We start from the raw sequence: 25,123 nt of genomic DNA, 5'->3' as shown, positions 1-25,123 counted from the left end.
AATGTCAACACTCTTGTATAATTATTCAGTGCCAAGAAATGAAATATAGTAATGCAATATAATCAAGCTTCTAGAAAAAACTCCTCCGGCTTCCAGGGAAAAAGTAAAGACCCAGGGTTAGGATGGCCTTTCTGTGGTGCCTAAGCTAAGGCGGGGCAGCTGATGTCAGTGAGGCTCTGTCTCCTACTGTTTATATAGAGTCTGCGGTGCCCACAGTATTCACCTCTTGCTTGTTACTGATCATCAAAAGTTCATTTCCATGGGAGAATTAGCGTGGGGAGGGGCCAATGGCAATAAAAAGAAACCAAAAAGAAAAAAAAAGTTTTTAAAAAGGATCAAGTTGAGGTTAGCCATGGAGCTAACAATGAAGGAGACCATGAATATTGTTTGGAGGAGAGGAAATACAATGAATAGGGTGAAAATTGGAAGGTCACAGATATTTAGGAATGCGGAAAAGGAAGTTGCAGGTTCAAAGGTAAAATTAGGATAGGTATGAAATTAGAGAAAGCCCAAATGAGGCCTCGTTATGTCGGGCAGGGAAATACGGAAATAGAATACACATGTCCATTTTGAGGCAGCTCCCACGCCCAGAAGCAGGTTTGTAAGCAGACAGTGTTGTGCCTGGAGGCTCGCCATCTCCAAGGCACTCAGTTGCCAGCTGCATGAGATTGCAGAAGGGAACATTTGTCCAGTTCGGGACCAGTCCTACTCTTCCAGAAGGAGTCTCTGCCTCGGTGGACAAAACCCACCATCTCCTGTTGTGAGTGGTGTCTTTAGGTCTTTCCTTTCTAATGAAGAAGCCAAGATCCCTAAGTGCTTGCTTACAGGGCAGTTTCTTGGTCTCCTTCCTCTGCAGATTATAAAGCAGAGACAACAGTCCTTATCTGGCCAATTGTTAGGTTATCAGAATACTGGGAGATAGGCAACAGAAGAAATTGCATGGCCAGATCTTCAGTGCGTGAAACATAAAATGATTATTTTCTTTCCTTTTCTTTTTTTTTTTTTAAATTATGATAGTCACACACAGAGAGAGAGAGAGAGAGAGAGGCAGAGACACAGGCAGAGGAAGACGCAGGCTCCATGCACCGGGAGCCCGACGTGGGACTCGATCCCAGGTCTCCAGGATCGCGCCCTGGGCCAAAGGCAGGCACTAAACCACTGCGCCACCCAGGGATCCTGATTATTTTCAATATTAGATGCATTTCTGTATTCTTCAGCATGGTGTTCTGTTTGACTGCGGTGGCCCTTTGAGCACCAGATGTTTTGCCTAGCCCTTCCAAGGGACATCCTGTGCTTGGTGTTAGGGCTGCATGTGTGAATGGAGTCAGCCAGGGGGACTATTAAACACAAAAACTTGTGATAGTGACTGAAAGATCCATGCTGAGGACAGTCCAAGAGGAGGGGACTGGGCACTGCCTCCCGGGGAAGTGGAAAATGCTTCCTAGAGGAGCAGTTGACTGGGTTCAGTGTTAAGAAGTCAGGGGTTGAGCAGGAGCCACAGCTGAGCAGGAAGGAAGGGTGTTCAGAGCAGAGGGAGCAGTGTGATTGATCAGACGCTTAGACATATGACATGGCTGGGGGCATTCGATGACTGCAGAGCTACCCGGTGTAGCAGCAGGAGGACAAGGGAGGCAAGAGAGAGCCCGAGGACTAGATCACAGAGCCACACATTGTGAAGAGCAACAGGATGGTCAGCAATGAACAATCACCATCCTTAAAATTCAGACATGACGTTATTAGCTGTTCTTTCAGGGCACCTTGAGCCGTTTTTTTTGACTTAACACATAGCGAATCGAAACCAGGGTTACTTTAATTTTTCCAGACTCAGCAGAAGACCATGTCTTGAGGACTACATCGCTAAGTGTGTTGGTGGAAGCACGGGAGGGTTTCAGATGAGTGTGGTGGGAAGCAGTGTTGCCTAGTTGCTGGGGATGTTGTCTTGGACAAATTACTTAAGCTGCTGTGCCTTAGTTTGCTCATCTTACAGAGGGGGAAATAGTATCCTATTCATAGGATGAGTATGAAGATAAGTTAGTTAAATTGCCCTTAAAATAATGGTACAGGTAGTGCTGAAGGTTCGCTATTGCTAAAATTAGTAATATCACCACTGTTGTTTTAAGAAAGAAGATGTAGAATCTTTGGTTACCGTACTTGGGGGAAAAAATCCCCATTATTTGGAGTTCTCCTTTGATAATGTTAAATACTGTTTGTAATAATAGCAGAAATGGAGATTGGATCCATGATAAAACAAGAAAGCATAAATATTTTGACATAAGAGAAATCAAATACTCTGATAAAGGGAAAGAGCTGTCATTCAACCAATGAAAAAGTTTGAAGAGAGGCATAAAACAACAAAGACAAAAATGATGATTTGGTGATTTCTCTGGAAGACATTGGCTGAGCAGAAAAGAATTTGAGTTTTTGTCTAAGAAGATCTGCTAACTGCACTCATTCAGCTGTGGCGCTGGGCATTACAAGTGCAGTGATATGTCATACGTGGTCCTCAGAAGGTAACAGTCTCGGAGGGAGTACAAACAATAATGACTTAGGCTATGAGGCATTCTGTGGAAGAAGTAAATGGAGCATCGTGAGGACACTTCACCTAGTTTTTTGATAAGAGATGTCAAGAGCCACAAGAAGTGGCATGTCACTGAAACTGAAAGATGAGTGGGGTGGGAGGAATGTGGGATCTCTGGTCAAAGCTGAAGTTAAATGATGCAAGGAGATCTGGAGTGTTGATGTAGTTTAGGCAATTGAATGGATACTGTAAGGAATCGAATAGGGCTTGAGAATATTATGCAAAAGTGAGCAGAGCCCTGATATGGACAGGCTTTACAAGTCAGCTAGCCATGATAAGGAGCCCTTAGGCATTGTCATGAGGGCATTGGGGAAGTCATCGAAAGGTATCTGACTTGGAAGAGTTTTGGTCACTGTCGTATCAATGTGACTCTGGCAGCAATGTGAAACATGAAATGAATGAAAGATGATGAGATAGGTAAGGGGGCCTGTTCAGAAATGCTGATAGCACTCTAGAGAAGAAATGGCAGTGGTGTGAACTTGAAGCAAAGGTAGAATTAGAGCGGTGGATCAGATATCAAGCAGGGAGACCATCTGTCTTCAACTCAACACCAAAAAAAATCCCAGATAATCTAGGTATAAAATGGACAGGTGACATGAACAGACATTTCTCCAAAGAAGACAAATGACCAAGAGCCTCAAAAAAGGATGTTCAATATCAGTAATCATCAGAGAAGTGCAAATCAAAAGCGCAATGAGACACCACCTCACACTTGTCAGAATGGCAATATCAAAAGCATAGGGAAGTGGATAAAAAGGCCTCCTTGTCCACTATTGGTGGGAGTTCAAACTGGTACAGTCACTGTAGAAAACAAATGGAGGTTCCCTAGAAATATAAAAGTAGAATTGCCATATAATCCAGTAATACCACTACTGGTATTTACCCTAAATATGTAAAAACACTGATTTGATAAGGCATATGCACCCTTATGTTTATTGCAGCATTATCTATAATACCAAAAATATAGAAGCAATCCAAGGGTCTATCGATATATGAATGTATAAGAAGGTGTGGTGTATATATACAATGGAGTATAATTTAGCCATAAAAAAGAATGGAATCTTGCTATTTGTAGCATTGTGGATGGATCTAGAGGGTATAATGCTAAGTATAAGTTAGTAAGTGATAAATGCCATATCATACCAGGCACATATGGAATTTTGTTTGTGTTGCTGTTTTTTAGAGAGATAGCATGATTGGTGGGGAGTGGCAGAGGGAGAGGGATTGAGAATCTCAAGCAGACTCCATGCTCAGCACAGAGCCTGATGTGAGGCTCAGTCCCAAGACCCATCATGATTTACGTGACCTGAGCCGAAATCAAGAGTCAGACACTTAACCAACTGAGCCACGCAGGCACCCCTATGTGTGGAATCAAAGGAACAAAACCAATGAACAAAGATAAAAAGACATAAACTAAAAAACAGACTTTTAAATATAAAGAACAGACGGGTGAGGAAGTGGGTGAAATAGGTGAAGGATTAAGAGTACATTTATTTTGATGATCATTGAGTAATGTATAGAATTGTTGAATCACTATACTGTACACCTGAAAACTAATATAACTGTGAGTTAATTATTCAGGAATTAAAAATTTAAGAACCCATCTGTCTTACTTGTGGGGCGTGTATGAGTGTAAAGAATCAAGAGACCACACTTTGGCTTCAGGATATTATTTGAGATAGCATGACATTTCAAGTGGAGCATGTGGTGAGACAATTGGTAATATACAGTCGGCGCCCAGGGGAGTGATCAAGGATGGAGACCAGGATTTGGAAGGCAGCTCTTCTTAGTTGTAATGAGGTCAAGGGAGTATACACACTCACCCAGAGGGATGTGCAGAATGAAGTAACAAGAGTTCCTACAGCAACCCATGACGAACATCACAGCAGCAACCCAGAGACGAACATCTCTGCAACTGGCCAGAGAAGAAAGGGTAAAGCCAGAGGATAAAAAAACATTGAGTGTTCTGAGCAAGAAAGCAGTTTTATTGTAAAAGTGTGATGTTGCACTCACTTATTAAAGCGTATAAAGCTTGCAAACCCAGTTGTAAATTCTGCACATTTTTGAAATCATGTCTTATAACTGCACATGTGAGGAAGAAGAAATACTTCAAATTAGTTGACAAATAAATCATCCAACTGACATTTCTTTTTCCATACAAATCACTATATATGAAAGCTGTATTTGGAATTCTATCTTCTTCATCTGCTTTCAAGGTAGTTACTGAAATTGAATGCATAAAACAAGGAATACTTATATTTTTTAATCAGGGGCATGCTGTTACTTGATTTCTTTCTTGCTGGTTCCATGATTTCTAATGATGTAACTCATTTGTATCTAGAACGGGGTTATATCGCATTTCTAGTTGCAGGAATGTAGGATCCTTTGATCAGCAGAGGAAGATGAAATTATATTTAAAATAATGCCCCAAAAAGGAAGCTTTTTTTTCCTGTAAGGCTGTTCAGAGTAGTAAACTTTGATATTTAAATGTTGTCTGTTCACTTGTGAGAAGCTCAGTCACTCATATGAAACACAAAATGAAGTCTTATATGAGAGACTTCAATGCCTACTTATCTTGATCTCTGAACTACATAATTCTTATGTAATAATCTCTTGTTACTCTAGCATTTCTGAAGCACCCACTGAGAACAGTGCAGTAGAAAAAGAGGATCTGTGATCTCTGGCCTCTAGGAACTTGCCTTCTGTGAGGACACTGAGCCTGAAGTGACAAGTTATCATTAGTTTGTCTTAAGCTATGGAAGAGGAATCAGGGCAGAGTGCTATGTACTACAGAAGGCTTCTTTAAAAAAAAAAAAAAAGATTTTATTTATTTATTCATGAGAAACACAGAGAGAATGGCAGAGGCAGAGGCAGAGGGAGAAGCAGGCTCCGTGCAGGGAGCCCAGTGCAGGGCTCGATCCTGGGACTGCAGGATCTTGACCTGAGCCAAAGGGAGATGCTCAACCGCTGAGCTACCCAGGCGTCCCACTACAGAAGGCTTCTTAGAGGAAAGGTAAGTTTTGAAATGAACTGAGAAAAAAGTGGGGAAAACCTAAACCAATGATTTTGTTTCTTCACTTTATTGTTGAAAGAAAATTCCATCTTATTCCCTAACAAATTAAAACCTAGTAAGATGTTACTGAAAATAAGCAAGACATCTTCAAATACTATCACAACTTGAGTAAAAACATGGAAGAGTCATTTAAAATCTCACCAAGAATCTTTCCACTTTTTCTGTATTACCTATCTGCTGGGAGACCATAGTGCCTGGTTGGTGAAAGAGATAAGATACTTCATTTTCATGTTCTCATTCTCTTATCCCTAGATGCCTGTGATCCTCCGGCATACACCTCTATGAAGCCAAATGTTAGCAAAATGAACTTTGACCCTGGGGACACGATATTCTTTACCTGTAAACTAGGATACAAGCCTATTAGGTCTCTCCTTCCCATGTCTTCTGTTTGTCAGCCTGATAATACATGGACCCCTCTCAGGGAGGGTTGTACAAGTAAGTGTACAAAACTTTTTTTTATTGTTCTAGAGATTTCACACATTTTAGGGTGCATATTGCACTAATACAGTGATTGTTTTCTCATGTGAATGTACATTTTAGATAGCAGTGTAGTTTTTCAGACTTTGAAAAATCCCCAGGGACTCTCTCTTGGAAGCTGGTTACCTGGTTGAATTTGAATCTTAAGTTTGGCCTTATAATAGTCAAAGAAATAAAATAATACTCTCATGAATTCAGATGAGCAATGTAGAATTTTGATTTTAATTTAAATGTTTTGAAATTACTATGAAATATGCTAATTTAAACATTTAGACATTTTTAGATGCTTTGAAATTGCTATGAAACAATGAATTTAAAAATTTTCTTTTAGAAAAATCATGTCAACATCCAGGAGAACCCAGCAATGGCCAGGTAGTCCTCGTAGATCAATCTCTGCTCTTTGGTTCAAAGATTCAATATTCCTGTAATGAGGGGTAAGTTGTTCCTTAATGTAATAAATACGGTAAATAATTACTAATTCCATTTTTGTTATGCTTCTCTTCTTAAGCATTCCCATAAAGTTGATTTCATTGTTCTTTTATATGAGAAGGCGTACTTGGAGCCTAACAAGTCTCAGGCTTTTTTATTGAAACTGAGAAGGTGTGTAATTAGTAGAAAGAAATTTAAATTGAAGAAAAGCAAAATTCTATAATATTTACTATAAACATACTATAAGCATTAACAATGATGACTTCATTTTGCCAACAAGATGCACCCTATTTAAAATGACCAACTCTCAAAGTTGAAGTTGGGCTTATAGAAATGGGAGATCAAATTACCAACTGAATATATTCTTATATTGAGATAATGCTAAGGTGTTACCATGCCAAAATTCACCTAGTTAGCCTGGACCATTATATTGATCAGGATTTGTTAGTTGGATTTTTGTGACTGCTAGAAAGGTTTAAGTATCTCAAAAAGAGATACTGAGCGCTTAAGAATTACAACCTTTGTTCCATAGGACTCTTAATAATATATATTGGGGATACTGGGCATTTATGAAAAATGTTCGCCTAAAGGGTAAATGGAATACAATATGGAAATGTATAGGACTTTTTTTGTTTTGGGGTTTTTTTTTTTTGAGAGAGCACATATGAGTGGCGGATGGGGGGTGGGCGACAGCAAGAGAGGGAGAGAGGATCTTAAGCAGGCTGTATGCTTGGTGCAGAGCCTGAAGCAGGGCTTAATCTCACAACCCGGCGATCATCACCTGAGCCAATTATCAAGAATCAGAAGCTCTACCAATTGAGCCACCCAGGGGCCCTACATCTGATTTTTTTTAAATTGACTTTTTATATTGACTGCTACTTTACTGAATTCATTTATTAGTGCTACTAACCCTTTTATTTGTTCTGGTGGAATCTGTGGGGTTTTCTACAGATAAGATCACATCATCTGCAAACTGATAATTTTACTTCTTACTTTCCTGTTTGGATGTTTTAAATGTCTTTTATTTCTTTTTCTTGCCTAACCGCTATGGCTAGAATTTCCAGTACTGTGTTGAATAGAAGTGGTAACAGCAGGCATCCTTGACTTGTTCCTCATCTTAGAAGAAAAGCTTTCAGCTTTGCACCATTGAATATGATATTTAGTGTGGGTTTTTCATGAGTGGTCTTTATTATTCTAAGATAGTTTTCTTGTCTTCCTAGTTCATCCAGTATATTTATCATAAAAGAGTGTTGAACTTTCTCAAATGCTTTTTCTGCATCAGTTGAGATGATGATGTAGTTTTTGTCCTTTCTGCTGATGGGGCATATAACAGTGATCATTTTATTTCCGTGTAGTGTCTTTGTCTGGCTTTGATATCATGTTAATGCTGATCACATAATGAATTTGAAAGACTTCCCTCTTGAATTTTTTGGAGAAATTTGAGGAGGATAGGTATCACTTCTTCTTTAAATGTTTGGTAGAATTCACCTGTGAAAACATCAGGTCTAGAGCTTTTATTGAGAGAATTTTGATTACTGATTCAGTCTCCTTACTGGTTATGTCTATTCATATTTTCTGTTTCTTCATGGTTTAGTTTTGGTAGGTTTGTCTTTCCAGGGATTTGTCCATTTTATCTGTTATCAAACCTGCTGGTATAAAATTATTCATAGTACTTTATTATATTTTGTATTTCTGTAGAGTTGATAGTAATGTTTCCACTTAGTTTTTTTTTTTTTTCAATAAATTGAGTCTTCTCTCTTTCTTAGTCCATCTAACGAAAGGTTTGTGAATTTGGTTGATCTTTACAAAGAAACAGCTTTTGGTTTCATTGATTTTCTGTATTGTTTTTCCCCTCTATTTTATTTATCTGCTCTCTAATCTTTAGTACTTACCTCCTTCTGCTAGCTTTGGGTTTAGTTTTTCTTTTTCTAATACCTTTAGTTGTAGTGTTTGGTTGTTGATTTCAGATCTCTCATTTTTTAAGGTAAGCCTTTATGGTCATAAATCTCCCCTTGGCATTGCTCTACTGTATCCCATAAGTTTTGGTATGCTGTGTTTTCATTTTCATTCACTTAAAAGCTTTTCCTGATTTCCCTTTTGATTTCTTATTTGATCCACTGCTTGTTTAAAAGCATGTGGTTTAATTTTCACAATTTTGTGAATTTTCTGGTTTTCCTTTTATTTTTTTATTTTTTATTTTTTGGCTGGTTTTCCTTTTAATATAGGTTTCTAACTTCATCCCGTTGTGGCCAGAGAAGATTCTTGTGTTTTCCACATAGAGCATCATGTCATCTGTGAAGAGTAAGAGTTTGACTTTTTTGCCAGTCACATGTCTTTTATTTCTTTTGGTTGTCTGATTGCTGAGGCTAGGACTTCTAGTACTGTATTGAACAACAGTGGTGATAGTGGACACTCTTGCCATGTTCCTGACCTTAGAGGAAAAGTTCTGTTTTTCCCCATTGAGAATGATAATTTCTTGTGGGCTTTTCATAGTTGGCTTTTATGATATTGAGGTATGTACCCTCTATCCCTACACTTTGAAGAGCTTTAATCAAGAAAGGATGCTGTACTTTGCTGAATGCTTTTTCTGCATATTTTGAGAGGATCCTATGGTTCTTGTCCTTTCTTTTATTTATGTAGTGTATCACATTGATTGGTGGATGTTGAACCACCCTTGTAGCCCAGGAATAAACGCCACTTGGTTGTGGTGAATAATCCATTTAAGGTACTGCTGGATCCTGTTGGTTGGTGTCTTGGTGAGAATTATGGCATCTATTTTCATCAGGGATATTAGTCATTAATCCTCTTTTTTGGTGGGGTCTTTGGTTTTGGGATCAAGGTGTAATGCTGGCCTCATAGAAAGAGTTTGGAAGTTTTCTTTCCATTTCTTTTTTTTTTTTTCTTTCCATTTCTATTTTTTGAAACGACTTCAGAAGAATAAGTATTAATTCTTCTTTAAATGTTTGGTAGAATTCCCCTGCGAAGCCATCTGGCCCTGGACTCTTGTTTTTGGGAGATTTTTGATTATTGCTTCAATTTCTTTACTGACTATGGGTCTATTCAGGTTTTCTATTTCTTCCTGTTTCAGTTTGGTAGTTTATACGTTTCTAAGAATGCATCCATTTCTTCCAGATTGCCTAATTTGTTGGCATATAATTGCTGATAGTATGTTATTAGAATTGTTTGTATTTCTTTGGTGTTGGTTGTGATCTCTCCTCCTTCATTCATGATTTTATTTATTTGAGTCCTTTTTCTTTTCTTTTGATAAGTCTGCCCAGGGGTTTATTGATCTTATGGATTCTTTCAGAGATCCAGCTCTTAGTTTCATTGATATGTTCTACTGCTCTTTTGGTTTCTACTTCATTGATTTCTGCTCTAATTTTTATTAATTCTCTTCTCCTGCTGGGTTTAGGCTTTATTTACTAATCTTTCTCCAGCTCATTTAGGTCATGTATTTGAGACCTTTCTTGTTTCTTGAGAAAGGCTTGTATTTGCTATATACATCCCTATTAGTATATAGTGAAGGGGATGCCTTTGCTGCATCCCAAAGGTTTTGAAGAGTTGGATTCTCATTTTCATTTGTTTCCATGAATTTCCTGGTTGACCCTTTATCCTCCATGTATTTGAGTTATTTCCAAATTTCACCTCATGACTGAGTTTGTTTCAAAGTATTGTGGTCTGAAAATATGCAGTGAATGGTCCCAGTCTTTTGGTACCAGTTGAGACCTGATTTGTGACCCAGCATGTGATCTATTCTGGACAATGTTCCATGTGCATTTAAGAAGAATGTGTAGTCTGTGCTTTAGGATGGAATGCTCTGAATATATCTGTGAGATCTATCTGGTCCAATGTGTCATTCAAAGCCCTTGTTTCCTTATTAATTAGATGATCTGTCCATAACAGTGAGTTGGGGATGGAATGCTCTGAATATATCTGTGAGATCTATCTGGTCCAATGTGTCATTCAAAGCCCTTGTTTCCTTATTAATTAGATGATCTGTCCATAACAGTGAGTTGGGTGTTAAAGTCCCCTACTATTGTTGTATTATTATTAATGTATTTCTTTAGTTTCATTATTAATTGGTTGCTCCCATGTTAGGGGCATAAATATTTATAATTGTTAGATCTTCTTGTTAGATAGATCCTTTGATTATGATATAATGTCCTTCCTCATCTTATTACAGTCTGGTTTAAAATCTAACGTGTCTGACATAAAGATTGCCACTCCAGCTTTCTTTTGATGTCCATTATCATGATAAATAGTTTTCCCACCTCCTCACTTTCAATCTGGAGGTGTCTTTGGGTCTAATAGAGTCTCTTGCAGACAGCATATTGATGGTCTTCCTTTTTTATCCAATCTGATACCCTGTGTCTTTTGATTGGGGTATTTAATCCATTTACATTCAGTGTAATTATTGAAAGATATGAATTTGGTGCTTTGTATTACCTATAAAGTCACTCTTTCTGTATTGTGTTTGTTTCTTTCTGGTTTTTGTGATTTTAGGGCTCTCTGCTTAAAGGATTTCTTTTCATATTTCTTGCAGGACTGGTTTGGTGATCAGGAATTCTTTTAGTTACTGTTTGTCCTGGGAGCTTTTTATCTCTCCTATTTTGAATGACATCCTAGCTGGATACAGTATTCTTGGCTGCATATTTTTCACTTTGCAACCTGAATATATCATGCCAGTCCTTTCAGGCCTGCCAGGTCTCTGTCAGTAGATCTTCTGCCAGTCTAATGTTTCTACCTTTGTAGTTTATGGACCTCTTATTCTGAGTTGCTTTCAGGATTTTCTTTGTCTCTGACATTTGCAAGTTTCACTATTATTTGTTGGGGTGTTGACCTATTTTTATTGATTTTTAAGGGGTTCTCTGTGCCTGCTGAACTTGGATGTCTGCTTTCTTCCTCAGATTAGGGAAGCTCTCCACTATAATTAGCTCCAATATACCTTCTGCCCCTCTTTCTCTTTACTCTTCTGGGGTCCAAATTATTCTAATATTGTTTTGCTTTATGGTGTCATTTATCCCTCAGATTCTCCCCTCGTGATCCAGTAGTTGTTTTTCTCTTTCTCAACTACAGTAGTCTCCATCATTTTGTCTTCTATATCACTAATTCTCTCTTCTGCCTTATTTATCCTAGCAGCTAGAGCCTCTATTTTTTATCGCATCTCATTAATAGGCTTTTTGATTTTGACTCTCTAATGTCTTCTCTGCCTTTTTCAAGCCCAACTAGTATCTTTATAATCATTATTCTGAACTCTAGTTCTGACATCTTATATATGTCCATACTGATTAGGTCCCTGGTAGTCAGTACTGCCTCTTGTTCTCTTTTTTGAGGTAAGTTTTTCCATCTTGTCATTCTGTGCATGGATGAATAAATGAGTGAGAGAACAAAATACTAAAATGGCAACAACAGCCCCAGAGAAATATACACTAAACAAATCAGAAGAGCTTTGAAATAAATAAATAAATAAATAAATAAATAAATAAATAATTTTTTTTTTTTTTTTTTTTTTTAAGAAAAAGGAAGGTTGGGGAGAATAGAGCAATACAGTGGATCCTGTATTTTGGTCCATTTGTTTTTTTTTTGTTTTTTGTTTGTTTGTTTTTTTTTTAAGATTTTACTTATTCGTGAGAGAGAGAGAGACAGAGACATAGGCAGAGGGAAAAGCAGGCTCCCTGCAGGGAGCCTGATGTGGGACTTGATCCTGGAACTCAGGGATCATGCCCTGGGCCGAAGGCAGATGCTGAACCACTGAGCCACCCAGGCATCCCATTTTGGTCCATTTGTTAGAAAAACAGATCCCCAAATTTTAAAGAAAGAAAAACTTATATATGTACAAAAGTAAAGTTAAATACAATAAAAGGATAGAATGTAACTAAAAATGAAAATTAAAAGACAAGCAGAAAAAAATATATAAACAGATAGGTGAACAAAACAGAGTAATATACTATATCCTGAGGGTATTTTGGTTGGTTTTTTTAGAAGAAACTACATCTCAAAATTGTGAAGAAAGAAAAACTTGCATATATACAGAAGTAAAATTTAATACATTGAAAGGATAGAGAGTAATTATAAAGATGAAAATTTTTAAAAACCTTAACAAAAGAAAACAACAGCAACAAAAAAAACAACAAAAAAGTAGAAATAAGAATATAATCAGAAAGATGAAGAGAACAGAGGCATACACTAGATTCTAGGTGTATTTTGGATGAAAATTAAAGAAGATCCTGTAAAAAAAAAAAAGAGTTCATAAAATAAGAAATTTATTGTAAGAGGAAAGAGAAAAGAATTAAAATTGAAAGCCTAAAGAATTTTGGGGAAAAAACTGAATTCTATGTCCTATTTTCCCCTAGCACTGGAGTTTTACAGTTCTCAATGATGGGTAAACTTTGTCTTGACTGGATGTGCTTGCTGATCTTCTAGGGGAGGGGCCTGTTGCATTGATTCTCATGTGTCTTTCTCTAAGGCAGAATTGTACCACCCTTGCCAGGGATCCAGGCTAAGTAATCTATTCCAGATCGCTCTGTATGGCTTTGTTTCCGGAAGGCTTTCCACATCGTGTTAGAGGATGAGAATGAAAATGTTAGCCTCCCTATTTCCAGCCTCTAGCTGGAGGGCCCACTCCTCAGGACACCTTCAGGGAAAAGCAGTCAATTCCTCCTTTTTCCCTGGTCTCCGTCCTCTCTCCATGCTCACCCAGCCTGTGACCAGCATTTTTATTTCAGGAGTGCGACCCCATTTCAAGGCTCTAAACCCTGTGGACTCCTGCCATTTGTTTAGGTCCCTGCTTGGAGAGCATCATGCTGACTGTGCCACCATTCACAGTATAAGGCAACCATGAGCTGAAAGCTGACTCAGTTTTGCTGGGTAAAGGAATTTTGGTTGCCAGATTTTTTTTTCTTTTAATACTTTGAACATTCGGTTAGCCCACTGTCTTCTGGGCTCCACATTCCAGATGTGAAATCTGCTAATCTTATTTAGGGTCCCTTTTAGGTGATGATTCACTTCTTTCTTCTAGCTTTCAAGATTCTCTCTTTGTCTTTTGAAAGTTTGATTATTATGTGTCTTACTACGGGTCTCTTTGAGTTCATCTGACTTGGAGTTTGTTGAGCATTTTAGATATTTATAATCACATCTTTCATCAGATTTGGAAAGTTTCCAGCAATTATTTCTTTAAATATTCTCTGTGCCCTTTTTATCTTCTTCTGAGAGTCTTACAGTGTATGTCTTGGTCTGCTAATTGGTGTCCCAACAGACCCTTTTGCTATTTACTTTTCTTCAGTCTTTTCTCTTTCTGCTCAATAATTTCCATTGCCCTCTCTTCAAGTTTGCCAGTTCTTTTTCCTGCATCCTCAAATCTGTATTTAATTCCTCTAATGAATTTTTCATTGCAATTATTGAACTTTTCAACTCCAGAATTTCACTTTAGTTTCATTTTAGGTTTTTTTGTCGCCTAGTAGATGTTTCTATTTTGTTCTCATATTGTTTTCTTGACTTTCTACATTTCTTTCTTTAGTTCTTTGAGCATCTTTAAGGCAGTTATTTTAAAGTCTTTGTCTAGTAGATCTGCTGCTAGGACTTTTAGGGGCAATTTCTGTTAATTTACATTTTCCTTTGAATGGACCAAACTTACCTCTTTTTTTATGCCTTGTAATTTTTGTTGAACTATACATTTGAATCTACTAATGTAATTCTGGAAATCCGATTCTACCCTTTCCCTAGGGCTTGCTCTTTTATATTATTGTTGTAGCACATGTCTGGGCCAAGGATCAGCCTGACATGTAAACTGAAGGTCTTTTCAGTTGTCTCGGGCCTTTCCCTGGTCATGCACACTCACTTTTAATTTCCCCCACATATGCAGTTGTTCTTCAGTGTTTTAGTCTTCACTGTCTGGCTCCTGAGAGGGAAAAGGTGAAAAATGATGTGGAGAGCAGAGGATAATGGAAGTTGAATCCTCTGGAAGTCACTTCAGACTGTTAAAAAGAGGCTTACAAGAGTTAGGGATAGTCACTTCAGACTGTTAAAAAGAGGCTTACAAGAGTGGCTGCCCACCTCGTTGACTGCTTCTCTGTGATCAGAAGTAGAATTCAGTGATAAAAGCACAGATTCCCAATATTTGGAGGACAGGGTCCTTTTTGCCCTTCCCTCCGGCTCACCCAAACTGCTTCTAAGCTGGTTCAGGAACACATACACACCTGCCTTCTGGGAGTGGGAGATGCATACCTGACACTGTGTGAAGATGATATTGACTGAAATCAATGCAATTTACCTGTCCAAGTCTTTCCTTGGAAGTTGTCAGCCATCATCAGAGTTCAGAGTTCCAAAATAGTTACATTGCATAGATTCTTAGAGTACAACTATTGTTTAGATGGGGAGATAGATTCCTGGTGTTAACTACCTTCCTATTGTCCCAGAATCATCTCCTAATACATAATAATAGAGAAATAATGAGTGAGCCTTGGGGGAAATGTCAACTGGAAATGTGTACAGGTAATTTCATTCTCTATTTTTTAACTTGATGAAGTAGAAATATTAGAGCATGTTGTCTGTACAGGCATACCTCAGAGATTAGGGGTTTGGTTCCAGACCACTTCAATAAAAGAATATTGCAAAAAAGTGAGTGAAAATAATTTTTTGATTTCCCAGTGCTTAGAAAAGTTAATTTTTATACCATACTGTAGTCTATTAAATGTGTAATAACATTCTCTCTAAAAAATACAATGTACATAACTTAGTTTAAAAATAGTTTGTTGACATAGAGACAGGAAGTCAGCAAATGTTGTTGCAAAAATAGCTCTGATAGACTTGCATGATGCAGAATTGCCACAGACCTTCAATTTGTAAAAAAAAAAATACAGTATGTGCAAAATGCAATAAAGTAAAATGCAATAAAGCAAGGTATACATGTAGTTAATAGAGACAGCATGCTAGGCACTTTGAGGGAATATCAAACATCTAAGACATATTCTCTCCTCAGAGAAGTTGTTGCCTTATCGAGAAACAAAATATGTACAGAGAATTGTCAAAGGAAAATAGTAAATGAGAAATGCCAAATAAAGTGATTCATGATCATTACAATGAGAGCTCAGAAGGAGAAGAGAGTACTGTGAATTTAAATCATCAGGGAAGATAATGAATAGGCATATTCTTGAGCTACTCCTAGAAAGATACTCCAAAGATCATCAGTAAGAACTAAAACTCACCTAGCACTCAATATATGCCAGATGCAAGCTCATCGAATCCTCAAAACAGCCCCATGAGGTATAAACTGTCATCCACTTTGCATAGATGAGAAAGCTGAGCGAGAGAAAAAGTAAGGGACTTGCCTGAGCTCAAATAGAAAGCGAGTAATGGATCTGGGACTCAGATCCAGGCAGGTAAACTCTAGGGCCTAATCTCTCTACTTGGTTGTTGTCCTTACGGAGAAGAATGACAGGAGCATAGGCATAGAGGTAAATGTATAAGGTGAATCCTGGAGATAGCAAAGTGGCCAGACTGACAGGACAGATTTATTTAGATGTCTTAGTTCTAGGTCAGTGTTTATTTAAATGCAGAAACTCTTTTTTGGTTAAATTATAGATACTGCTAGCATTCTCATTATATGCCCTTCAAAGAACTTCTGCCACAAACTACTGTAGCACAGAGAAACAACCATGTAAAATTTGCGTTCATTATTATATACATCTTGTTAACTGCTAACGAATCCAATAACTTTTTCTTTTCTCATTTAGTTTTCGGTTAGTTGGAAAAAAAAGTCTATACTGTGAAATTTCTAGTACTGACAGTAATAAAGTGGTTTGGAGTGATGATCCGCCACTGTGTACAAGTAAGTATATTCTTTTGTTAGAATCTAGAACACTAGTTCTTAAAATTTTGTTGCTGGGATCCTTTTATGCTTTAAAATTAGAAACCACAGAGAGCTTTTCTTTATGTGGGCTATGTCTACTGGTACTCATTATAATGGAATTAGAAGTTTTTAAAATAATTTAAAAAAAAGATTTTATTTATTTATTCATGGTAGACACAGAGATAGAGAGAGGCAGAGACACAGGCAGAGGGAGGAGCAGGCTCCATGCAGGGAGTCTGACGTAGGACTTGATTCTGGGACTCCAGGATCACACCTGGGCAGAAGGCAGGTGCTTAAACCGTTGAGCCACCCAAGGTGCCCTAAAATAATTATTAATTCACTTTTAAGAACTGTAAGCTCAATGCATATTAATATTGCCACATATTTTTTATTAAAAAAGCAGAATTTTCCAAAGGAAAGAATAGTGGCATTGCTTTACAATTTGCAAATCTCTTCAAAATCTGGCTTAAAGGAAGATGTCTGAGTTCAGTCTGTTGTGCTATCACTCAATTTGTAGTATCTGGATAATTTCACTGTAGACACATAAGGATTAAAGTAAAAAGAGACAGTAATATCTTGATACTGGGAACTACTAATTTAGTGAATGAATATACAGTTGACCCCTAACACAAATTTTAACTATGCAGGTCCACTTATTTGTGTTTTTTTTTAACTGTACAGCACTATAAATGTATTTTCTTAATGATTTTCTTAATAACACTTCCTTTTCTCTAGCTTATTTTATTGTAAGAATATAGTATATAATACATATATAAAATATGTGTTAATCAACTCTTTGTTTTCGGTAAGGCTTCTGGTTAATAGTAGGCTATTAGCACTTAAATTTTGGAGGAGTCAAAAGAAATATGAGGAGCTTCAACTATGAAGAGATCAGTTCTCCTAACCCCTACGTTGTTCAAGTGTCAAGTGACTTATAAATTATAAAGCATTTCTCAACTAGCACTGAGTTTTATTTTTAATCACAAGCATATTTTCTCATTAAAGTGTCAGCACCTCTCTCTTTTTAAAAAGATTTTGTTTATAAATTGTCAGCATCTCTTATAATGAGAACTTAAATGGCCTTCCAGATAAACACAGGCATTTTATATAGAGATCTTATATAAGTATTTAAGAAAACAGGTTTTCTAAAAAAAAAAAAAAAAAAAGGTTTTCTTCTAAAATTTCATGTCTACATTACTGGTTTGAATTTGGAATAATACATTTTCTCACAGAAACTTTCTTCTAAATGGATATTGGATTTATAGCTAGCTTGTAGAATTCATGCCTTAATGAATTTATTGAAGGTATCATAATCATTTCCTTTCCTTCTGCCTTTCATGTCCTTTTTTATTCTTACTTTTTAAGAGATACTGTGTCAGCCACCTGGAAATATAGCAAATGGAAGATATACTGATAGCCACAAGGATGAATTTGAATATAATGAAGTGGTAACTTACAGCTGTGAAAATTCACAAGGAACAGATGAATATTCACTTATTGGAGACAGTAAGCTTATTTGTTCTGGCGATGGTGAATGGAGTAGTAACCCTCCTGAGTGTAAAGGTAATATTTCCATTTCTTTCCTTCTTCATTTGTAAATATTTTGGAAATATTTGGTAAATACTTACCAAGTAAATAAAACAGCCACCTGTGCTTGCTCCTCCCATTAAATTGGTTTCTAATTTAATTTTCTAAAGGTTTATTTGGGGGGGCGCGGAGAGCAGGGTGGGGAGGGGCGGCAGAAGGAGAGAAAGAGAGAATCTCCAGTAGACTCCTCACTGAGTGGGGAGCCTAGTGCAGAACTCTGTCTCACTATGCATGGGATCACAACTTGAGCTGAAATCGACTTGGATGCTTAACCAATGGAGCCACTGAGGCTCCCCTAATATAATTTAATGTTGGTCAAAGTGACTCAAAAGTAGTTCTATTTATAGAACTCCCCAGCCTTTACCATACATGTTTTTGGCATTCTAATTAATACATTGTGAAATACTCCTGTATGTATGCATGAGGTAGGATTTTTTTTTTCCTGGAAACATCAAAAAGCTCAGCATAAACTGGCTTAAAAGTAAGTTTTATCTTGTATTACAAGAAATCTGAGAGTTCTGGCTACAGGAAATGGTAGAGCAAATTGTAAAAGACTAACACTCTCACAAATAAGAATGATAAACTCTGGACAAAACATGTTTAAAATAATGTGTAAGGTTGTAGAGAGTGACCAAAAGCAGAGAGACTATGGAAGGGATTGACTTCTGGAAGAAAGGGACCACTGAATGACAGCAAAGTATTTGCTCTATTCAGGTTCTCATAGAACATCCTTTAATACCATATTCTATGGTAGTTTAACTATCATATCAAAATATGATAGTTAAAGATTTTTTTTAGTTGAAATCGTGCAGATTATATCAGATCACAATGGAGTGAATGTAGAAATAAAAAATTTCTATAAAAGCCCCAAATATTTGAAAATTATGCAAGATACTTCTTACCAATCCAAGAGTAAAAGGGGAGGTCACAAGGAAAATTAGAAAGTGTTTTGAATTGAAAAAAAAAAATGAAGAACACAACATATCAAAATATCACTCTTTGTGGGATACAGCAAAAGCATTGCTTAGAAAGATATTTATGGCCTGAAATATTTATATTAGAAAAAGAGAAAAGTCTCAAACCCATGATTCAAGCTTCCACCTGAAGAGACTAGAAAAGAAGAAATTAAGCTCAAAACCCAGGAACAGAAAGAAATAATAAAGGAGGAAATGAACAAAACTAAAAAGAAAAAAAAATGGAGAGAATCAGTAAAACCAACCTGTGGCTCTTGGAGAAGGTCAATAAAATGAATAAACCTCTTTAGCCAGGCTGACAAGAAAAAAGAAGATACAAATTGGTAGTATCAATAATGAAAAAGAGGACATCACTAAATATCTTGCAGACATTTAAAAAATAATAAGGGAACAACTTTATGCCTATAAATTTGACAACTGAAACCTCTCACAAAAAGAATTATTTAGATCCTATATCCTCAATGGGGATTTCTGCCAAATATGAAGGAATAAATAATAGCTTTGTACGAACTTTTCAAGAAAATACAAGAGAGAGACTACTTCTCAGTTCATTTTGTGAGGACAGCATTGCCCTGATATTAAAACCAAACAAAAACCTTGCAAGAAAATTACAAGTAATATCCATAATAAAGATAGAACCAAAACTCCTTTACAAAATGTTAACAAATCAAATTCTCTTGTATATGAAAAGAAAAATGCATCATAATCAAGTAAGGTTTATTCCATGAATGCAGGGTTGATTCATATTCAAATATTTGTCAGTACAATATATTGTCTCAAGACTATATAGAAGGGGAAAAAAAACTACACATGATCATCTTAATAGAAGTTTAAAAAAAGGCAGCTGAATAATCTTTTCATGATAACATTTCTCAGCAAACTAGGAATCAAACAGAACTATCTCAATCTGATAAAAATGCCACAGCTAGCATTATCTTTAATGAAGAAAGATGAATTTATTTCCCCCTAAGGTAGGAAGAAGACAAGTATATCTACTGTCACCACTGTATTCAGCATTGTATCATATTCAACCTTCAGCAAGAGATAGAAATAGGAGCATACTGGAAAGAAAGAAATAAAATATAATCCTTGAGATGATTATTTAGAAGATTTGAAATACTGAAGTTTTAGCAAGTTTGCAAGACACAAGATCAATGTATAGAAAGCAACTATATGTTTACATACTGGCAGTAAACTATTAGAAACAAAATTTTTAAGTACCATTTACAACTTCAAACTTGTATAAATACTTGTGTATGAATCTAACAACACATGTGCAAGATTTGAATGGCTAAAAACAGCTAAACACTTAATAAAAGAAAGAAGACCTTAATAAATCGAAATTTGGTAGCATGAATTAGAACACTCAGTATAATAAAGATGTCAATTCTCCATGGTTGATCTATAAATTCACAAGCCCAACAAAAATCCTAGAATTTTTAAATTATTTTTTATTTGAAAAAGAATTTTTAAAGGTCTTATTTATTTATTCATGAGAGACAGAGAGGCAGAGACATAGGCAGAGGGAAAGCATGCTCCCTGTGGGGAGCCTGATGTAGGTGGGACTCAATCCCAGGACCCCAGGATCATGACTTAAGCAAAAGACAGATGTTCAACCACTGAGCCACCCAGGTGCCCGAGCAGCAGAATTTTTTATATAAATTGACAAGCTGAATCTAAAATTAATGAAAAAACTAATGAAACAAAATACTCAAAGCATTTTTGAAAATAATTTTATAACTCTCATTCTTCCTGGTCTCAGGACTTAATTATAAAATATAGTATTAAAGCATATAATTGAGACAGTGTAGTATTGTCAAAAGGGTATATAGAGCAATGGAACAGAATATAGTCCAGAAATAGACCCTTCCAGATGTGTCCAATTGATCTTATCATAGTTGCACAAACAATTCAATGGAAAAATGATAAAAGTACAGGCATAATTGGACATAAATATTCAAAAATATCAAAAAGAACCCTTAATTCATGTTAATACAGTATAAAAATGTTTACTCAAAATGGATAATGGATGTAAATGTAAAATCCAAAACTAAAAAAGTTTTATTAGAAAACAGAAAAAGTTTGTGACCTAGCCAAAGATTTCTTAAATACAACCATAAGAGCACGATCCTTTAAAGGAGAAAAAAAATCAATGACAGACTTTTTAAGAGCTCAGAATGTCTGCTGTCACACAACACTGTTAAAAGAATTTTTTAAAAAGTGCCATGGACTGGAGAGAAAATATTTGCAAAACACATGCCTAATAATGGACTAGATAGGTAGGTAGATAGATAGATAGATAGATAGATAGATAGATAGATAGATAGAACAGCTCATTTTTTTAAATGGGCAAAATGTTTACATTTATCTATTTAATCAAAGAAGATATTTGGATGGCAAAAAGTACATGAGAAGTTGCTCAATATCATTAGCGATTACAGAAATGTAATTTAAATGACAGTGAGATACCTAGATGCCTATTAGAATGGCTGAAATTAAAAAAACAAAAACTAAAAGCTAAAAGCTAAAAATACCATATACTGGTAAAAATGTAAAGCAGTTGCAACTTTCATACACTTTTTTAAGAATGAAAAGTGATATGACCTCTTTGGAACACAGTTTGGTGATTTCTTATAAAACTAAGCATACATTTACCATACAACTCAGCAATCCAAGTAAGATGAAAATACGCTCACATAGGAATCTGTGTGAGAATATTCAGCTGCTTTAGTTATAATCACCCCAAACTGGGAACAACCCACTTGTCCTTCAACTGGTGAGTGAATAAACAACCGCGGTACATCCACACGATGGAATACTCCTCAGCAATAGAAAGGAGTGTGCTCTAATCCATGCAGCAACGAGAATGAATCTCTAATGCATTATGCTAAGTGAAACAAGCCATACTCAGGGGCAGTGGTCCCATTATGACATTCTGGAAAAGCAACTGTATAGAGATAGAAAACAGATCAGTGTTTGGCTGGTTGGTGAAGGGGGTTGTGGAGGTGGGGAGGGTTGATTACAAAGGGGCATGAGGAAATGTTGGGGGGTAATGCAAGTCTTCTGTGTCTTTACTGTGGTGATTGCATGATTATTTGCATTTGTCAGACCTAATACGGCTGTACACTTAAAAGGGTGAGTTTTACTGTATGTAAACTGTGTCTAGCAAACATAAGGAAAACCATTAGTGCAGTTAACAGCAGTGTAGCGCGACAGGGAAAAGATCCGTGAACCTGAAGTCAGAAGAATATGATTGGAAATGAATGATTAGAAAGAGAGAGACTTACAGATCCGTGGAAGAGGAGCAGGAAGTCAACATACGTGCTGTTGGTGCTTCAGAAAGAGAAGAGAAAGAGCAGTATGGAGGTGATTTGAATAAATATTGGCCCCAGATTACCCACATTTGTCCCAAAACAATAACCTCACAGAACCAAGGAAGTCTGACCCCAGCAGGATAAACACATTTTTCTAGTTTACCAAGAAACCCCCACTGAACTAAACACATCATGGTAGAACTACAAGGTTAAAGGCAAAGCAGCCAGGAAGAGGGGAGAATAAACACATGTCACAGTGTCCTCCCCCAAGTAAGAGTGACAGCTGACTCGTGCTGAGGAACAGTGGAGACTGGAAGACAGTATCTGCTAGCGTGCTGGAAAAACCCCAAAACACGTAATCTAGAATTCTCTGTCAAGGAGGAGTCTTTCAAGGCTGAAGGTGATGAAATGAAACCTTCTGAGATAAACCCATGCCAAGGATATTTGTCATGAGCCGGCCTGCACTATGGGAATTGCTACAGGAAGTTCCTCAGGCAGAAGGGGAATGAGAGCTGATGGAAAGACAGAACCCTGGGGAACAGAGGAAGAGCAGTCCTCTGGTTGAAAAGGCTCTCCTCTTTCTGGCCCTTGTCTGTTGGTCAGATTGAACGTCCTAGGATGTTCTGTTGTAGTCCCTGCCCCAACCCTGTGGTGTTGGTTTTTGGTTCCAAAATCTGCCAAGCCCCTTAGTGGATCCTGAGAGCGATCTATCAGGTCATGACCAGTAGTTTACTTGGTAAGAAGCAGAGTAGAATGGGAAATTGAGCAGAGTCCACTGGCATGAGGCTAACTTGTATTTCAGGCCTGTGTGCTCACATACTGGTTTGCAGGGTAAAATGTGCCATTTGATCTCTAGGCTGCAGGCCAAGATGTTTGGAAAACGCTGCCCTAAGTCCACTGGCCTTTCCATTTCTTGCAAATCCCTGTTTGTGTATGTTGTTGCTCCCTGAGAACGACCTTTCTGCGTATGTGTGCATGGCTACCTGCTTTTCGACTTTTAAGTTTGAGCTCAAGTATTACTTTCTCAGAAGAGTATGTGTTTCCTGCTTTCCTGGGAAAGCAGGGTACTGCAATCAGTGTCAGCATGACCTTTAAAAAAATCCCTAGAGCAAAGGACAATCAAAAGTTGCTCTTGAACTTACCCAAATGTGTATGTGCCGGTCAGACCTTTCTCAAAACTTGTCACTAATGGGAAAAAATGTAGGAAAGCCAATAAACTATAATGTGAGTCTTTTCTAGGAGGAAAAAAGTTACTAGATTTCTCTAAATCCATTTCCCTGGAGTTAAAATGTACATACATATACAGGGTTCTTGGGTATTTTTTTCCTTAATTAACAACTTGCCTTTCATTCCTTGTCTGTTTCTTCCCACTGGAAATTACTGCTTTGCATTATTTTTGTCTGTCCCTGTGTTAACGCAGGTTTCCATTAATTCTGGAATTTCTTTACTTTTCAGTGGTCAAATGTCCATTTCCAGAACCCGAAAATGGCAAACTGGTGTTGGGATTTAGCAGGAAATACTACTACAAAGCAAGAATTGAATTTGAATGCCTTTCAGGGTTTTACCATAAGGGCCCCAATTTTGCAGTCTGTGGCAGTAACAGTACTTGGGAGCCTGAGATGCCGATGTGTCTTAAAGGTACAATGGATATTGTTTTCCTTCTAGTCTATTTTTTTTATTATGATGTTGTTTCTTTGACATTAAATATCAGTGATGCCAGAGAGTTGAAAAGAAGCAATTTTAGTATTTAACTCTGTCTTGGATTTATTTCCCTGACAGATAAATGACAAAAAGAATTCTGCTATTGTGATTTTATATATTTTCATAGGGTCTTTGCATGTTATGTATACCAGTGTATATAAATTTCTCTCATGTGGCTTTTTTCTTCTGTATAAAAACGAATAGCCATTTTCCAGAAAATTGAAGCTGAGACTTTCTACCTAAATAAGTCAAGAATGAAAGACATACTTCATATAAATGAAAAGAACACAATAATTCCCAGGTGGCTGATTCATTTTACATTATCTTTTTTCCAGTGCTGATTCCTCCTACTACCAGTCCTCCGATTTTGAGTCATACAGGTTTAGTAATTTACTGCTTATATCCAGAAATCTTTAAAATTCCTGGTGTATGTGCCGGTAATAACTCCCAGTCATTTGATACATTTACATTATTTTGTTTTCCAGTGTCGAGTCCTCCCAGTACAAACTCTCCAATTCCGAGTGTCTCAGGTTTAGTACCTTCCTGCTTATATTTTTAAAAATCCTCTAAATAATTACTTACATGCATTCATCATGTTCAGTAATGAAAAGAGGAAGAACATATTGATAGCCACTTTTAAATTGTTCATGATTCTAAAACTATTTGCCATAGTGTACAGATATAAACAGATATGCAAACTTGGGCAAGTTATATAAACGTTAAATGTGTCTGTATTTGTAAAATGATTTAATGCCTTCCTCATGGAGTGATGGCAAACTTTTAATAGGATTCATTTAAAACAGCACAGTGCCTCACATATGAGAAGTTCCTAAAGGTAGCTTATATGACATCACTCGAATTAATATGAGTGAAGAGGAAGGTCCTTGTCTTGTTTTAACATATATATATTGCTATGGCCAGAAGGAAATATCTTCCAGATTTCAGAGTTGCTATCTTTGAACACCATTATTTGTATGATTTATTGTCATTTAACATCTGGAATTTACATCTTAAAATACAAAGCTATAGGAAACTTTGTTATGCATATATTCTGATGTATTTGTGCAAATACAGATTTGCACAAATTACCAGAAGTAGAATTAAAAAGTTTAAAATGTATATTATTTTCACTTTGAGAAATGG

The 25,123-nt window shown here is 36.8% G+C and overlaps 1 protein-coding gene across 1 annotated transcript in view; it reads left to right on the top strand.

Moving 5' to 3' along the window:
* Positions 1 to 25,123, top strand: part of LOC112907132 (membrane cofactor protein) — a 44,558-nt gene that overhangs the window by 2,885 nt on the left and 16,550 nt on the right. Inside the window, exons 2-8 of the mRNA XM_025982276.2 lie at positions 5,904 to 6,086; positions 6,460 to 6,562; positions 16,289 to 16,383; positions 17,770 to 17,967; positions 23,735 to 23,917; positions 24,316 to 24,360; positions 24,466 to 24,510. Coding sequence (XP_025838061.2) covers positions 5,904 to 6,086; positions 6,460 to 6,562; positions 16,289 to 16,383; positions 17,770 to 17,967; positions 23,735 to 23,917; positions 24,316 to 24,360; positions 24,466 to 24,510 — 852 coding nt within the window. The remainder of the gene's footprint in view (positions 1 to 5,903; positions 6,087 to 6,459; positions 6,563 to 16,288; positions 16,384 to 17,769; positions 17,968 to 23,734; positions 23,918 to 24,315; positions 24,361 to 24,465; positions 24,511 to 25,123) is intronic.

The sequence above is a fragment of the Vulpes vulpes genome, chromosome 13 (genome assembly GCF_048418805.1).
Source record: "Vulpes vulpes isolate BD-2025 chromosome 13, VulVul3, whole genome shotgun sequence".
Taxonomy (NCBI): domain Eukaryota; kingdom Metazoa; phylum Chordata; class Mammalia; order Carnivora; family Canidae; genus Vulpes; species Vulpes vulpes.
The sequence above is the reverse complement of the archived record's forward strand: the minus strand, read 5'-3'. Positions and strand labels throughout refer to the sequence as shown.